The 18,014-nt window shown below is 42.8% G+C and overlaps 1 protein-coding gene across 1 annotated transcript in view; it reads left to right on the forward strand.

Moving 5' to 3' along the window:
• txlna (taxilin alpha) overlaps positions 1 to 15,265 on the forward strand; it is a 35,023-nt gene extending 19,758 nt beyond the window's left edge. Inside the window, exons 7-11 of the mRNA XM_033044799.1 lie at positions 3,707 to 3,826; positions 8,240 to 8,314; positions 9,409 to 9,501; positions 10,503 to 10,598; positions 13,768 to 15,265. Of these exons, the coding sequence (XP_032900690.1) occupies positions 3,707 to 3,826; positions 8,240 to 8,314; positions 9,409 to 9,501; positions 10,503 to 10,598; positions 13,768 to 14,166 (783 nt within the window). The 3' untranslated portion in view covers positions 14,167 to 15,265. The remainder of the gene's footprint in view (positions 1 to 3,706; positions 3,827 to 8,239; positions 8,315 to 9,408; positions 9,502 to 10,502; positions 10,599 to 13,767) is intronic.
• Positions 15,266 to 18,014: the final 2,749 nt, after the last annotated feature.

Below are 18,014 nucleotides of genomic sequence, written 5' to 3' on the forward strand. Positions count from 1 at the left end.
CAGAAACATAGAAAAATGGGTACAGGAGTTGGCCATTCGGACCTTCGACCCAGCAATATGATCATGGCTGATCATCTAAAATCATTCTCCGGTTCCTGTGTTTTCCCCAGATCCCCTGGTTCCTTTAGCCCTAAGAGCTAAATCTAACTCTCTCTTGAAAACATCCAGTGAATTGGCCTCCACTGTCTTTTGTGGCAGTGAATTCCACAGATTCACAACTCTCTGGGTGAATTTTTTTCCCCTCATCTCAGTCCTAAATGGCCTACCCCTTATTCTTAAACTGTGACTCCTGGTTCTGGGCTCCCACAACATCGGGAACATTTTCCCTGCATCTGGTCTGTCCAATCCTTTAAGAATTTTATATGTTTCTATAAGACCCAAAACATAAAAGGCTCAATTACAACTTTTGTAGTAAATGCCTACTATGTTCTGTGTGCTGAAGCAAAGCAAGAATTTCATTGTCCTATACAGGGACACATGACAATAAACTCACTAGAACTTGAACCAATCCTTTAAGAATTTTATATGTTTCTATAAGATCCCTTCATCCTAAGTGAATACAAGCCCAGTCGACCCATTCTTTAATTATACGTCAGTCCTGCCATCCCGGGAATTAACCTGGTGAACCTACGCTGCACTCCCTCAATAGAAATAATGTCCTTCCTCAAATTAGGAGACCACAATTGCACACAATACTCCAGGTGCGGTCTCACCAGGGCCCTGTACAACTGCAGTAGGACGTCCTTGCTTCTAAACTCAAATCCTCTCGCAATGAAGGCCAACATGCCATTAGCTTTCTTCACTGCATGCTAGACCTGCATGCTTACTTTCAGTGACTGATGTACAAGCACACCCAGGTCTCGTTGCACCTCCCCTTTTCCTAATCTGACACCATTCATCTGATAATCTGCCTTCCTATTCTTGCCACCAAAGTTGATAACATCACATTTATCCACATTGTACTGCATCTGCCATGCATCTGCCCACTCACCCAACCTATCCAAGTAACCCTGCAGCCTCATAGCATCCTCATCGCAGCTCACACTGCCACCCAGCTTTGTGTCATCCGCAAATTTGGAGATGTCACATTTAATTCCCTCGTTTAAATCGTTAATATGGATTTACGAAGGGGAAATCATGCTTGACTAATCTGGAATTTTTTTGAGGATGTAACTAGGAAAATTTGACACCGGAGAGCCAGTGGATGTAGTGTACCTGGACTTTCAGAAAGCATTTGATAAGGTCCCACATTGGAGATTAGTGGGCAAAATTAGGGCACATGGTATTGGGGGTAGAGTGCTGACATGGATAGAAAATTGGTTGGCAGACAGGAAACAAAGAGTAGGGATTAACGGGTCCCTTTCAGAATGGCAGGCAGTACCGCAAGGCTCGGTGCTGGGACCGCTGCTATTTACAGATTGGGGGAGTGGGCAGATGAAGTTGAATGTGGATAAATGTGAGGTTATCCACTTTGGTATCAAAAACAGGAAGGCAGATTACTATCTAAATGGTGTCAAGTTGGGAAAAGGGGAAGTACAACGGGATCTGGGGGTCCTTGTTCATCAGTCTATGAAAGTAAGCATACAGGCACAGCAGGCAGTGAAGAAAGCGAATGGGCATGTTGGCCTTTAAAACAAGAGGAGTCGAGTATAGGAGCAAAGAGGTCCTTCCTCAGTTGTACAGAGTCCTAATGAGACCATACCTGGCATATTGTGTGCAGTTTTGGTCCTCTAATTTGAGGAAGGACATTCTTGCTATTGAGGGAGTGCAGCATAGGTTTACAAGGCTCATTCCCGGGATGGCGGGACTGTCATATGCTGAGAGAATGGAACGGTTGGGCTTGTATACTGGAATTTAGAAGGATGAGAGGTGATCTTATTGAAACATATAAGATTATTAAGGGTTTGGACATGCTAGAGGCAGGAAACATGTTTCCGATGTTGGGGGAGTCCAGAACCAGGGGCTACAGTTTAAGAATAAGGGGTACGCCATTTAGAACGGAGAAGAGGAAACACTTTTTCTCACAGAGAGTTGTGAGTCTGTGGAATTCTCTGTCTCAGAGGGCGGTGGAAGCCGATTCCTTGAATACTTTCAAGAGAGAGCTAGATAGAGCTCTTAAAGATAGCGGAGTCAGGGGATATGGGGAGAAGGCAGGAAAGGGGTACTGATTGGGGATGATCAGCCATGGTCACATTGTATGGCGGTGCTGGCTCGAAGGGTCGAATAGAAACATAGAAACATAGAAAATAGGCGCAGGAGTAGGCCATTCGGCCCTTCGAGCCTGCACCGCCATTCAATATGATCATGGCTGATCATCCAACTCAGTATCCTGTACCTGCCTTCTCTCCATACCCCCTGATCCCTTTAGCCACAAGGGCCACATCTAACTCCCTCTTAAATATAGCCAATGAACTGGCCTCAACTACCTTCTGTGGCAAAGAGTTCCAGAGATTCACCACACCAGAGATGGCCTTCTCCTGCACCTATTGTCTATTGTATGGTAAATAACTGGGGTCCCAGCACTGAGCCTTCCGGCACCCCACTAGTCACTGCCTACCATGCTGAAAAGGACCCGTTAAGTCCTACTCTTTGCTTCCTGTCTGCCAACCACTTGTCTATCCATGTCAATACCCTATCCCCAATACTATGTGCTCTAAATTTGCACACTAGTCTCTTGTGTGGGATCTTGTCAAAGGCTTTTTGAAATTCCAGATACACCACTTCCATTGGCTCTTCCTTATCCGTTCTACTTGTTACATCCTCAAAAAATTCCAGAAGATCAGTCAAGCATGATTTTCCCCTTCATAAATCTATGCAGACTTTGACCGATCCTTTCACTGCATTACAAATGCGCTGCTATAACATCTTTAAAAATCGACTCGAGCATCTTCCTCACTACCGCTGTTAGGTTAACTGGTCTATAATTCCCTGTTTTCTCTCTCCCTCTTTTCTTGAAAAGTAGAGTTACATTGGCTACCCTCCAGTCCACAGGAACTGATCCAGAGTCAAGAGAACATTGGAAAATGATCACCAATGCATCCATGATTTGTATGCCACCTCCTTGAGTACTCTGGGATGCAGACCATCAGGCCCTGGGCATTGATCTGCCTTCAGTCCCAACGCTTTACCTAACGCCATTTCCTGACTAATGTGGATTTCCTTCAGCTCCTCCCTCCCACTAGATCCTCGGTCCCCTAGTATTTCTGGGAGATTGTTTGTGTCTTCCTTAGTGAAGACAACCAAAGTACTCGTTTAACTGTTCTGCCATTTCCTTGTTTCCCATTATAAATTCCCCTGTCTCTGATTATAAGGGACCTACATTTGTCTTCACTAATCTTTTCCTTTTTACATATCTGAAGAAGCTTTTAGTTTTTATATTCCCCGCAAACTTTCTTTCTTTCTCTTTTTTCCCCTCTTAATTAACCCCTTTGTCTTCCTCTGTTTTCATTCTGAATGACAAGAAGCCAAAGCTTACTTACAAGGAAAGCCAATGTAAGAGGGTGGGGATTGTGTACAGGGATTTATATTGGAAGTATGACATACAAAACTTCCCTTTGGAAAGTTCAGTCTGAGCCCAGTAGGTTACAGGATGTGAGACCTTGCCCAAGAACAGATCACCTGGACATCCTCCATCCTCCATCTGTTGTGGGGCAGAACAGTGGTTTAAAGAGGGTAACAATTTTTAATCATGAAAACTTGTTCACAGCACATTGACAAGGTATTTAAACACAAAGATCTACAACAACAGCTCATCGATGCCAAACTCCAGCAGGCACAGGAGTTGTTGAAAGAAGCCGCGGAAAAGCACCAGAAAGAAAAAGATTATGTGAGTATTTAATCTCTAAACTTCTCTCTCACCAGTGTTATTCAACATGCTGATGTGACAATATACTTTTACAATGATACCTTAAGAGGATATAAATGTTTCCAGGCAATTTGCCCAGTGTAAACAGACAAAAATAGGAGCTATTTGGAGGGGTGAGCAAGAATTGTAGCGTCATACAAACAGGTCTTTCAGCCCACCACTCCCTGCCTGCCATTATGTATCCATCGAAACTGATTCTATTTATCAGGACTTGATCCCTAATTTTCTGTGTCTTGGCGATTCAAGTGTTTGTTCAGATTTTTAAAAGTACCTATTTCACCTCAGGCATTTTGTTCTGGATTACAACTCTCTGTCTCTCTCTCTGTCTCTCTCTCCGTCTCTCTCTCCGTCTCCCTCTCTCCGTCTCCCTCTCTCCGTCTCCCTCTCTCCGTCTCCCTCTCTCCGTCTCCCTCTCCCCGTCTCCCTCTCCCCGTCTCCCTCTCTCCGTCTCTCCCTGACTCCGTCTCTCCCTGTCTCCGCCTCTCCCTGTCTCCGTCTCCCCCTGTCTCCGTCTCCCCCTCTCTCTGTCTCTCTCTCACCCCCTCTCTCTGTCTCTCCCCCTCTGTCTCTCCCCCTCTCTCTGTCTCTCCCTGTCTCCCCCTCTCCCTGTCTCCGTCTCTCCCTGTTTCCCCCTCTCCCTGCCTCCGTCTCCCCCTCTCTCTGTCTCTCCCCCTCTCTGTCTCTCTCTCTCCCCCTCTCTCTGTCTCTCTCTCTCTGTCTCTCTCTCTCTGTCTGTCTCTCTCTCTCTCTGTCTCTCTCTCTCTCTCTGTCTCTCTGTCTCTGTCTGTCTCTCTCTGTCTCTCTCTCTCTGTCTCTCTCTACACCAATCTATGGTCTTTATAGTTTTGCACATCTCCATCAGACCCCCCTCTGCTTCTCCGTTCCAGGGAAAACAAGCCCACCCTAACCAGTCACTGTGTAACGGAAATACTCCATCCAAGATAATATCCTCGTGAATCTCTGTGCCCTCTCCAGTCCTTCCTTTTGCCCCACTCCTTGCTTATTGAGAAACTATTGACCTGCCTTAAAATTATTCAGATTCTGCTTCCACAACCCAGCGGGAAGCAAACTTCCAGAGTTTAAATTCTCTTGATTATTGTTTTACATTTGTTTTCTACTTGCGCAGTTGTTTCTCAAGGTGGGGGAATCAAGATCCAGGGGGCACAGGTTTAAAGTGAGGAAATATAATAATAGGTACCTGAGGGGCAGGTTTTTCACACAGAAGGCAGTGGGTATACGGAACAAGTTGCCGGAGAATGTAGTTGAGGCTGCTACACTACATTTAAAAGACATTTCAGTAGGTACATGGATTGGAAAAGTTTACAGGTATATGGTCAAACACAGGCAAATGGGATGTGGTTAGATGGGCATTTTGGTTGGCATGGACAAGATGAGCTGCATGGCCTGTTCTCGTGTTGAATGACTGACACCTTCCTTCTTAGTTTTTGCTTAGTCCAGTATTGATCGGGATCCTGTACTCCTTCCAATGTTTTCTGCCTTTTATGATTGATTGGTTCTATCAAATCTGCCATTGGAATGAAGAGTGCTTATGCTGTATTTACAAATGCATAACATCAGAAAAATTTGGAGTTTGCAATTGAGTAAAATAAAAAGACAAAATGCTGGAAATACTCCGCAGGTTAGACCACGTCTGAGTAGAGAAACGGTTAATCTTTTGTCAGAACTGAGAAGGAGACGCTAGAAGCCCGAGGGAAGGAGATGTCTTGATTAGTGTAACATGGTGAGATGGGGAAAGGCTGTAAACAAGATCATTTGGCCATTGAGTTTATGTGAGCAGTTGTAGAGAGAACATGGATAAAAGAGTGTAGGATTTCTGAAACTGCCGAAAAGTGGCAATACCAGCAGATGGAGTGATAACAAAGTCATATAGATAGTATGCTCGATTTCATCGGTCAGGGCATTGAGTATAAGAGTCAGGCAGCGAAGCCATGCTGCAGCTTGGTCAGACTGCATTTGGAGTATTGCGTGCAGTTCTGGTCACCTCTTACAGGAAGGATGTGGAGGCTTCTGAAAATTTTGCAGAAGAGGTTAACAAGAACGATGCCTGGATTAGGTGGTATGGAGCTACTGGGCAAGGTTGGACAGACTTGGATCTTTTTCTCTGGAATGCCGGAGGTTGGGGAGAGATCTGATAGAATATAAAATTATGAGAGGCATAGATATAAGGTAGGTGGTCAGAATCCTTTTCCCAGCCTGGAAATATCAAATACAAGAGGGCTTAGCTTTAAGCTGAGAGGGAGAAAGTTTAAACGAGATGTTGAGGACAAGATTGCCTGGAACACACTGCCAGAGGTGGTGGCGGAGGAAGATACAATAGTGCCGTTTTAGAATCATTTGAATGGGCGCATGGATATGCAGGAATAGGAGGATAAATATTATATGTAGGCAGTGAAGATCATTGGCTTGGATCATGTTAGGCACAGACATTGTGGACCAAATGGCCTGTTCCTGCGCTGTAATGTCCTACCTATGAAATACAGAAAGGACAATGTGCTCTACGGTTCCTTCACTTCAAGAGAGAAGAAAAATAAAAAATAAGGAGATGGGGAAAAAAACAATAAACAAGCTGAGCCGGTATCACAGGCTGATGATGACAGAAATCAAATGTGCAGCAGCTGATTCACTGCATCATAAAGCTGCCATAATCTGTCATGCGGAACAGGAACAGGCAACTGTTCTCCTTCCATTTGGTTGCTCCAACTGCTCTTACATTCCAATATCCCTCCACACCTTTCTCCCCTTCACTTTCCTCAGTCCCCATCTCTTCACCTTCCCACCTCTCATCCCTTTTGATCTTCAAGAGGGTTTCCTGGAATCGTGTGGATTATCCAACTTGTTGAGGGACCATATTGTACATTGTACTGGAAAACAAGCCTGGCCAGGAAATTGTCTGAAGGAACTGCAGATGCTGTTTTAAACCGAAGATGCTGGAGTAACTCAGCGGGATAGACAGCATCTCTGAGAGAAGGAATGGGTGACGTTTCGGGTCGAGATCCTTCTTCAGACTAGTCAGGGGAAAGGGATAGGAGAGATATGAACAGTGGCGCAGAGAGATATAGAACAAATGAATCAAAGATATGCCAAAAAAATTAACAATGATAAAAGAAACAGGCTATTGTTAGCTGTTTGCTGGTGAGAACAGGAACCTGGTGCAATATCAGGTGCAACTGATATGTGGCCGTCGCTTCAAGGCCAGCTGATCAGAGTTCAGGCAGAAGCAAGGATAATGGTAAGGTAAGGGAGCCAAGATAAAACAATACAGCACAGAACAGGCCCTACTTGGTGAACATGATGTCAAGTTAAACTAATTCCTGCATTCCCCGCATACCCAAAAGCCTATTAAACACCACTATTGTATCTGCTTCCATCACCACCTCAGGTGGCATGGGAGATTGCAACCATCAACGTGGTCCACCCTGTTTCGACCTGGCGTGCACAAACAAGATCAAACAGAACAAGGCTCTGCACACTGTACACAAGAAGAAGATCACCTCAGGCAGCGTATTCCAGGCATCCACCACCCAGTGTGAAAACAAAACTTGTCCCTGCACATCTCCCTTAAACTTTGTCCCTCTTTGTCAGTTTAAAAGATGGAATTTCAGATTTATTACCCCTAATTGAACTTTAATTTCTATAGTCTTTAATATTAACCCTTCTTCACTTCATAAGATCTGACTGGTGAATTTTTTTTTTCATTCCTAGTATTTGTTGTATTTTGCCTGTTAATGCCTTGAAGAATATTGCTAAGAACTGACCCTTCACTCCACCATTTCTTTGCTAATCATGATGCCAATCTAACCAAAGATAAACACAAAATGCTGGAGTAACTCTGCGGGACAGGCAGCATCTCTGGAGAGAAGGAATGGGTGACGTTTTGGGTCGAGAACCTTCTTCAGACTAGTCAGGGGAAAGGACAGTGATGTAGAGAGATATAGAACAAAAGTACGATGATAAAGGAAACATGCCATTGTTAGATGTTTGCTAGGTGAGAACGGGAACCTTATGCAATTTGGGTGGGGGAGAGATAGAGAGGGAGCACAGGGGTTACTTGAAGTTGGAGATATCCATATTCATACCACTGGGTTGTAAGCTGCCCAAGCAAAATGTGAGATGCTGTTCCTCCAATTTGTGATTAGCTTCAATCTGACAATGTAGGAAGATCTGTGTGGGAAATCAAAGTGTATGGCAACCGGGAGATCAGGTAGGTCCAGACCGACTGAGCAAAGGTGTTCAACGAAACAATCGCCTAGTCTGTTTGGTCTCGCCGATGTATTGGAGACCACAGCTTCAACAATGGATACAGTAGATAATGCTATATGTGTTCTAATATATTATCTCTTGTCTGGACTTCAGCTGTTAAGGGAAACAGTGGAAAGCCAAAGAATGTGTGAATTGATGAAGCAACAGGAGGTTCATCTGAAGCAGCAGGTATGTTCTTTGTCAGTCGTCATCTCTGCCCTCCTATATGAGTTGGGTTCCTTGCAACAGGCATCTCAAAGCACAAGAGAGTTGCCACAATTATCTCCCCAAAACCTTCCACATTCACTCACTGACTGGAGAAGCAAGTCAACATCACTTGCTTTTTCAGGCCAATATCCCAACCCTAATGCACTTTAGTTGCCTCCATTGGCCAGGTCGCTGTTTGCATGACCAGCACTCGATTTGTGAAACAAATACTCTTGTGATATTTGTGACGGTAAGAGATTGCCACTATCATGGGAAAAAGCTCAAATGCTCTCCAAATCTCCTTGAATACAGCCTGGGTCTCCTCGCCCTATGAGTGCTTGCGACTTCTAAAGACCTTTCAAGGTGGACTGAGCACCTCTTCTGAGAGCAAGAGAGGCCTGGTGTAAATGGCAAAAGGAGTGCACTACCTACCAATCTATCCTTTCACCTGTTGTACCAGGCACTTCCTATCCCAGCTGCGTCTCCTTGGTCACCTTATTCTGAGCACCAGAGCGGGCGTAAGTCACCCTTTATTCAGTGGGATCATGCATGAACTGTTTCCATCCCATTTTTCTTTCTTCTGTTACTGGGCGCAACCATGTAATTAAAAAAATAAATACTTAGCAACCCACAATAGGGCAGCAGAGTGGTGCAGCACTAGAATTGCTGCCTTGCAGCGCTTCCAACGCCAGAGACCCGAGTTAGCTCCTGACCACGGGTGTTGTCTATGCGGAGTTTGTATGTTCTTCCAATGACTGCATCGGTTTTCTCCGAGAGTTTCCTCCTACACTCCAAAAACATGCAGGTTTGTAGGTTAATTGACTTGGTATAAATGGAAAGTGTCCTTAGTGTGTGTAGGATAGTGTCAATGTGCGGGGATCACTGGTCGGTGTGGACTCGGTGGGCCAAAGTGCCTGTTTCAGCACTGTATCTCTAAACCAAACAATATACGTGAATTTTGATTTGGAGATTCACTGTGAAGGAAATCATGAACCATTCTTGTTCTGTTCCTAAATGAGACATGCAATTTTAAATCCATATTAATTTTTATGTATGTTTGTTTTGTATTTTAACAGCTGGCCCTATATACAGGAAAGTTTGAAGAATTCCAAACAACTCTGTCAAAAAGTAATGAAGTTTTTACAACTTTCAGGCAAGAGATGGAAAAGGTAAAGGTGGTCACCTTGATGGAGTGGATATACTGGCTGAGGTTTTAAATCTTAATTAACTATTTGGCTTGTTATACCTTGCAAATTTACCTGCAAATTTTTGCCAATAAAACAGCTTTCTTTTAAGCTGATAATTAGATTGCAAGAGTTTTTCTTAGCTTTATAATTTATTTGATCAATATCTCTAGTATTTCAGAATGTCTGAAGAATGGTCTTGACCTGAAATGTCACCCTTTCCTTCTCTCCAGAGTTGCTGCCTGTCCCGCTGAGTTCCTCCAGCTTTTTGTGTCTATCTTTTGTCTGTATTAAATCTCCTCTTAACTTTCTCCGAGTGGAAATTTAGAGGTTTTGTTTTAGAAATGTTCTAGCCCACATAGTAGCGACCAATTGTAACGCCTGCATTGCTGGTGGTTCAGGCGAGTGTGAATCAGGAAGTTCCCTGGTTTGTCGCTCTCGACCACTGACTCCGTTAGTTTACTTTATTATCATGTGCACCAAGGTACAGGCTTCTGTTTGCATGCTATAGTCCAGAAAAGACTATAAATGATTACAATCAAGCCTCCACAATGTACAGATAAAGGGTACAACATTGAGTCCAAAATAAAATGACCTCGCACAGGCACTAAACTCGTCCATTTAGACGACAGAAATGGTCTTCAAGACATTGGTCATGTTTGGCACATACATTGTGGGATGAAGGACCCATTCCTGGGCTGTCCTGTTTTATGTTCTTATGCTATGTTTTATAATCTCTCTGCATACATCAGTCCTGCCATCCTAGGAATCAGCCAGGTGTACCTTTGCATCTCCTCCACGTCACCGATATTGTTTCTCAGATGAAGAGACTAAAACTGCACACACATTGTTGGATATGGTCTCACCTAGCCCCTAGACAGCTTTACCAACTTGTTGCAACTTACTTTGAGTAGTATCACTTTCTGTCATTATAATATTTCAAGAGTTAATTCTAATCTATATATTTATTTCCTGTTTTTAATAAGATGACCAAAAAAATTAAAAAACTGGAAAAGGAGACGACAATGTATCGGAGCAGATGGGAGAGCAGCAATAAGGCTTTACTGGACATGGTAGAGGAGGTAAACATGACTTCTGTTCTGGTGCATGAACTATTCAATTCAATTCAATTCAATTCAACTTTAATGTCATTGCACAAATACTAAGTATGGGTACAACGAAATGCAGTTTTGCGTCAGTCCGTAGTAGTAGTGCATATAGAAATTTAAAAAAAAGAAGATACAGAATAATCAAAAATACAGAATAATTAAACAATGGGGACGGAGGGACCGGAGAAATCTATCGGCGGGACTCCGAGTTCAGCAATGTGATGGTATAATTGTAGAAGCTGTTCCTCATCCTGCTGGTACGAGACCTGAGGCTCCTGTACCGTCTCCCTGATGGGAGGAGGGCAAACAGTCCATGGTTGGGGTGGGCAGTTCATTTTAAATCTTAACACAAAGCAGTGATATCTAATCTGCATCCAGTTAATCAACTTTTGTGTGTCAATCCTTGGTGTTTTTAAACAGTACTTTCGAAATCCACAGCTCGAATTAGAGACCAAATTGCTTTGCCATCTGTGAAAGCAAGCTGCAAGTCCATCAGATTGGAGAAGTCCAGAATTATTTGGCTCAAGTACTGAGTTGTGATTTCCAGTAGCAGGAGTAGGCCATTCAGTCCTACTATGCTGCTTCAACACCACATGCTTTTATGGTTGACCATTGACTTCAGAACTCCATGATGGACACACAATGATAATTGCTAAATGTACCTCCATCCCCCCTGCCTCATCCCATCCTGAGTTGGAACTTCTCTTACATTGCTTGATTTTATTCAGCTGCCTAAGACAATACTGGCATCACATGTTGCTCATCGTATACTGGTGTTGCTCCTCAGTAAGTTGTTGGAAGATAGTAGAAAGGCCAAAATCATTGATTTCCTTTGCAAAATGGAAATTATTAATGACACCAAGTCACAGTGAGAAGGTTTGTTTACATACAATACAGTCGAATCATCCTATACATGAGTACATCAACCCATGTACAGGTAGTGTAACAAATGAAATAACCAAAGTGCAGTAGATAATGTTATGGAATTGTAGTGTTACAGTTGTAGAGAAAATGTACATGGTGTGAATGAGGTTGTTTGGGAGATCTGCTTATGGGAGAACCATTCATTAGTCTGGTAAGAGGGGAAGAAGCTGTTCCTGAATCTGGTGGAACATGCTTTCAAGCGTTTTTATTTTCTGCCCTACAGGAGGAGAGGGAATGACAGGGGTGAAAATGGTCTTTGATTATGTTGGCTGCTTTCCCGAGGCAGCGTGAGGTGTAAATGGAATCAAAGGTGGGAAGGGTGGTCTATGTGATGGATTGGGCTACATCCACAACTCTCTGTGGTTTCGTACAGTCTTGGGCAGAGCTGTCACCAAAGCAAGCTGTGACACATCCCAATAGGAAGCTATCTGCAGCAATTGGCAAGAGTAGTTGGAGACATGCAAACTTCCTCAATCTCCTGAGGAAATAGAGGTGTTGGAGCACTTTCCTAGCTGTGGTCCAGGGCTGATTGATGATATTTATACCCGGAAACTTGAAGCTCGCGACCATCTGCACTTCTGCACCTTTGATGTTGACTGGGACATGTATGCCATCTCGCTTCCTGAAGTTAATAACTAGCTCCTTTGTCTTGCTGGTGTAGGGGAGAGGTTGTTGTCTTGACACCACTCTACCTCCTTTACTCCGTCTTGTCAATGTTTGAGTTCTAGCCCACTATAGTGGTGTTATCTGCAAAATTATAGATGGAGTTACATCACAGAAGGTGTATTATTGCCTATCCTCACTGATGTGATTACGATCTATAGGTCAGAACGTCGAGGATACAGTAGCAGAGGTGGATGCTGATAACTCAGTTCAAGAGTTTAGAGATGGGTTTGTTTGGGATTATGGTGTTAGAAACATAGAAAATAGGTGCAGGAGTAGGCCATTCGGCCCTTCGAGCCTGCACCGCCATTCAATATGATCATGGCTGATCATCCAACTCAGTATCCTGTACCTGCCTTCTCTCCATACCCCCTGATCCATTTAGCCACAAGGGCCACATCTAACTCCCTCTTAAATATAGCCAATGAACTGGCCTCAACTACATTCTGTGGCAGAGAATTTCAGAGATTCACCACTCTCTGTGTAAAAAATGTTTTTCTCATCTCAGTCCTAAAAGATTTTCCCTTTATCCTTAAACTGTGACCCCTTGTTCTGGACTTCCCCAACATCGGGAACAATCTTCCTGCATCTAGCCTGTCCAACACTTAAGAATTTTGTAAGATTCTATAAGATCCCCCCTCAATCTTCTAAATTCTAGCGAGTATAAGCCGAGTCTATCCAGTCTTTCTTCATATGAATGTCCTGACATCCCAGGAATCAGTCTGGTGAACCTTCTCTGTACTCCCTCTATGGCAAGAATGTCCTTCCTCAGATTAGGAGACCAAAACTGTACGCAATACTCCAGGTGTGGTCTCGCCAAGACCCTGTACAACTGCAGTAGAACTTCCCTGCTCCTATACTCAAATCCTTTTGCTATGAATGCTAACATACCATTCGCTTTCTTCACTGCCTGCTGCACCTGCATGCCTACTTTCAATGATTGGTGTACCATGACACCCAGGTCTCGTTGAATCTCCCCTTTTCCTAATCGGCCACCATTCAGATAATAGTATACTTTCCTGTTTTTGTCACCAAAGTGGATAACCTCACATTTATCCACATTATACTGCATCTGCCATGCATTTGCACACTCACCCAGCCTATCCAAGTCACCTTGCAGCCTCCTAGCATTCTCCTCACAGCTAACACTGCCTCCCAGCTTCTTGTCATCCGCAAACTTGGAGATGTTGCATTCAATTCCCTCGTCTAAATCATTAATATATATTGTAAATAGCTGGGGACCCAGCACTGAGCCTTGTGGTACCCCACTAGTCACTGCCTGCCAAAAGGACCCGTTTACTCCTACTCTTTGCTTCCTGTCTGCCAGCCAGTTCTCTATCCACATCAATACTGAACCCCCAATACCGTGTGCTTTAAGTTTGTATACTAATCTCTTATGTGGGACCTTGTCGAAAGCCTCCTGAAAGTCTTGAAGGCATACCTATAGTTATTAAGACTCTGTCATTTGGTGTCCGTGTTATCTTGAGGTTTATTGATAACTGAGTATGTTGAACATTGGCTTTATTGACTTTTCACTTTTTTTATTGAAAACTAGAAAACCCAACGTGACAAAGAATTTGAAAATCTACAGATAAAGATTCAGCGCCTGGAGAAGTTGTGTCGAGCTCTTCAGACGGAGAGGAATGACTTGAATAAAAAGGTTCATGATCTGAGTGTTCAAACAACACACGAGGGCCACGATAGAGAGGCTGGGGGAAATGATTCGCTGTGCTTCAGTAATGTCCCCCAAGATTATCAAAGTCCACAATCCACTCCAGGTGTTTCTGTAAAGGCTGATTGTCCTATCCAAGAAATCCAGCTCTCTCCTGAAGTGTGTCCTTGTGCCACTGAGCAGATGCAGTCACCTCTATTTACAGAAAATTTGGAGGAATCTAAGATTGAAGCTTCTAGCAACCAACCCGAGTTACTGTCATCGAACAGCTCCTTGGAGTAACTCCCCACTGCTTGGGGAGCATGAAAAGATACATTAATGTTACTATAATATAAAATGACATGACTGTATGGAACTCGTACATTTTTACAATATCTTGGTTTGGCTGAAGTATTATTCAATAGTGATTTGGGTATAAAAGTTCCCTGCAAAGCTTGTTGACATAGAATCATATTTTCTGTATTAGACAAAGGTTCATCCAAGTATAAGTGGAAAATATTTGGTTTAATTGCATGCAAAAAAATTGGTGATTAAATAGGTTCCTGAAAACAAATGTGCTCTTTCATAAATGATTAGAACCCATTTGAAAGTTAACAGGCTGATCAGAAGCCTTTCATTTACACGCTCTTAACACCATAGATTTGTTGCTGATCCAAAGTCTACTTTAATCTCCCACCCCCAGAGTATGAATCTCTCCAGTTCCTTCACTTCACTGTGCTTTCCTCCCACAGTTGAGCTGACAATTATATGCTGCTCATCATCTTTTGTTTCTCAGTGAATTGTTAGAAGACATGTGACATTCGTAAAAAAACATATTTTCCGCCAATTGAAATGGTTTAAAGAGACTCATTCTCAAGCAGATGTTTAAGCAAATAAAATGACTCTTGGGCATCATAGTCAAAGAGCTTGTGAGGAAGCCTTTTACTTCCTCAACCCAGCTCATTTAAAATGATGGTATAACTGAACCAAACTTTCTACTTTTCCTTTATCTTCTATTAATCATTTTTTGCTTCCAGTTTCTTTTGTATAACACTTGCTTAGAGTAAAAGAACCTTCTCAAATGTTTATTTTAATCTCTTACTGCATCATTTAGAACATATTGTGAAATTTAAAACTGAAGACATTACCATTACAAATGGTGTTTGTGATGTTGCCTTTTGGAAATATTTTAATGAGAACTGATGTGTAGTTCTTTGTGCCCTCCTAATGCTCATTGGTACATGAGTACAAATAAAATGTCACATAGCACTTTTTCACATGCCATCTTCATTTTGTGTTGCTGTCTCGTTTCTTAAGGTTTCTTTTTCAGGACTTCAGCTTTGTTACAGATGATTGGTGGATATTTTTAACCAGAAATAAAATCTTTTGTTATACTCGGCAATCAAAGTGCTGGTAACTTACTAAATCGTGCTTCACAATGCTACACTTTTACACTGCACAGAAAAAAATAGTTTGAGGAAATGCTGTAACTCTTACAGCCTGTCCAACAATTGTGATTATTTAGTTGAAATATTGTTTCGACGAGAAATGAAATTTAGCCACTGCTTCAATTACGTGATAAATGAGCTGACACGTTCAAAATACATAGAAGGTAATTGTGATGTGTGAAAACATTCAATTAAAATGAACTACTTAAATATGCAGTTATCAATTAATTATAAAATTGATAGAGGTGGATGAATTATTCCAAAACAATTTTCAATTGTTAAATTTCATCAGAATCATGTACAATCTAAGCAAAAGCATTATTTTATTTCTTGCATGTGTGCAGACATGCTTCTATGCTTATTTTATAACGTGGATATATTAATAATTGAGCGATCTATTCTAGCAATTTATTTTTCCACCAGTAGATGGGTATATATTAAGTGGTAGATATTTCTGTTCCTACCTATATCACTAAAGCTTGCTCCCTTAAACTTCTTGCAAGAAAAAAACACATTTTGGTGTACTGTAGTATCTACATTAATTATACAATATTTCCTTGAATTAGTTGCCTTTCATAATTGACAAACCAGCTTTTTACAGAAAAGCTGCATGTAGTGATTAACAGACATTTGGAAATTCGAGAATAAATCTAGAATTTGGGGGGTGGGAAGGTGTACTAATTTGGGGTAAGGCAGATTACAAGATCATTAGATCGAGGGAGATTTGGAGCAGCTATTATTAAATAACTCATGTGGGAGTTGTTTAAAGCCAACTGAACAGAGTAAGGAGCAGGGACAAGGATGGCAAAGTGAGGAACCCTTGGGTGATCGGAGAGCTTGTAAACTTGGTCAAATTACGTGCCTCCATAGGTCAGGGCATTGAATATTAAGTAACATTGCAGCTAAAATTTGTTAGACTGAGTTTGGAGTATCGTACATAGTTCTGGTTGCCACTTTACAGAAAATATATGGCAACTTTGGAGATGATGGAAACCTAGAAAATAGGTGCAGGAGTAGGCCATTCGGCCCTTCGAGCCTGCACCGCCATTCATTATGATCATGGCTGATCATCCAACTCAGTATCCTGTACCTGCCTTCTCTCCATACCCCCTGATCCCTTTAGCCACAAGGGCCACATCTAACTCCCTCTTAAATATAGCCAATGAACTGGCCTCAACTACCTTCTGTGGCAGAGAGTTCCAGAGATTCACCACTCTCTGTGTGAAAAATGTTTTTCTCATCTCGGTCCTAAAGTATTTTCCCATTATCCTTAAACTGTGACCCCTTGTCCTGGACTTCCCCAACATCTGGAACAATCTTCCTGCATCTAGCCTGTCCAACCCCCTAAGAATTTTGTACGTTTCTATAAGATCCCCCCTCAATCTTCTAAATTCTAGCGAGTACAAGCCGAGTCTATCCAGTCTTTCTTCATATGATAGTCCTGACATCCCAGGAATCAGTCTGGTGAACCTTCTCTGTACTCCCTCTATGGCACGAATGTCTTTCCTCAGATTTGGAGTCAAAAACTGTACACAATACTCCAGGTGTGGTCTCACCAATACCCTGTACAACTGCAGTAGAACCTCCCTGCTCCTATACTCAAATCCTTTTGCTATGAATGCTAACATACCATTTGCTTTTTTCACTGCCTGCTGCACCTGCATGCCTACTTTCAATGACTGGTGTACCATGACACCCAGGTCTCGCTGCATCTCCCCTTTTCCTAATCGGCCACCATTTAGATAATAGTCTACTTTCCTGTTTTTGCCACCAGTGGATAACCTCACATTTATCCACATTATACTGCATCTGCCATGCATTTGCCCACTCACCCAAGCCTATCCAAGACACCTTGCAGCCTCCTAGCATCCTCCTCACAGCTAACACTGCCCCCCAGCTTCGTGTCATCCGCAAACTTGGAGATGTTGCATTCAATTCCTTCGTCCAAATCATTAATATATATTGCAAATAGCTGGGGTCCCAGCACTGAGCCTTGCGGTACCCCACTAGTCACTGCCTACCATTGTGAAAAGGACCCGTTTACTCCTACTCTTTGCTTCCTGTTTGCTAGCCAGTTCTCTATCCACATCAATACTGAACCCCCAATACCGTGTGCTTTAAGTTTGTATACTAATCTCTTATGTGGGACCTTGTCGAAAGCCTTCTGAAAGTCCAGATATAACACATCCACTGGTTCTCCCTTATCCACTCTACTAGTTACATGAGGTTTATCAGAATAGTCTGGGTTAGAACATGTTTAGTTTAGTCTAGGCGGACCGAGTGGAGGTGTTCAGCAAAACGATCGCCAAGCCTGCGCTTGGTATTGCTGATATATAGAGGCCCACACCTGGAACAACGGATACAGTAGATGAGGTTGGAGGAGGTGCAAGTGAACCTCTGCCTCACCTGAAAGGACGTCTGGGTCCTTGGACAGAGTCGAGGGAGGAGGTAAAGGGCGGTTGCAGGGGAAAGTGCTGGGGAGGGGGTGGTTTGGGTGGGAAGGGATGAATTGACCAGGGAGTTGTGGAGGAAACAGTTTCTGTGGAAATGCTGGTGGCTTTGGTATTTGGTTGCAGTCATAAGTAGTATAGTAGGGGGCTTGAGAACAACATTCTTGTGGGGCACCAGTGTTGAGGATTATCGTAGAAGATGATTTGTTCCCTATCCTTGCTGATTGTGGTTTGTTGGTCAGGAAGTTGAAGA

The sequence above is a fragment of the Amblyraja radiata genome, chromosome 27 (assembly GCF_010909765.2).
Source record: "Amblyraja radiata isolate CabotCenter1 chromosome 27, sAmbRad1.1.pri, whole genome shotgun sequence".
Lineage (NCBI taxonomy): Eukaryota > Metazoa > Chordata > Chondrichthyes > Rajiformes > Rajidae > Amblyraja > Amblyraja radiata.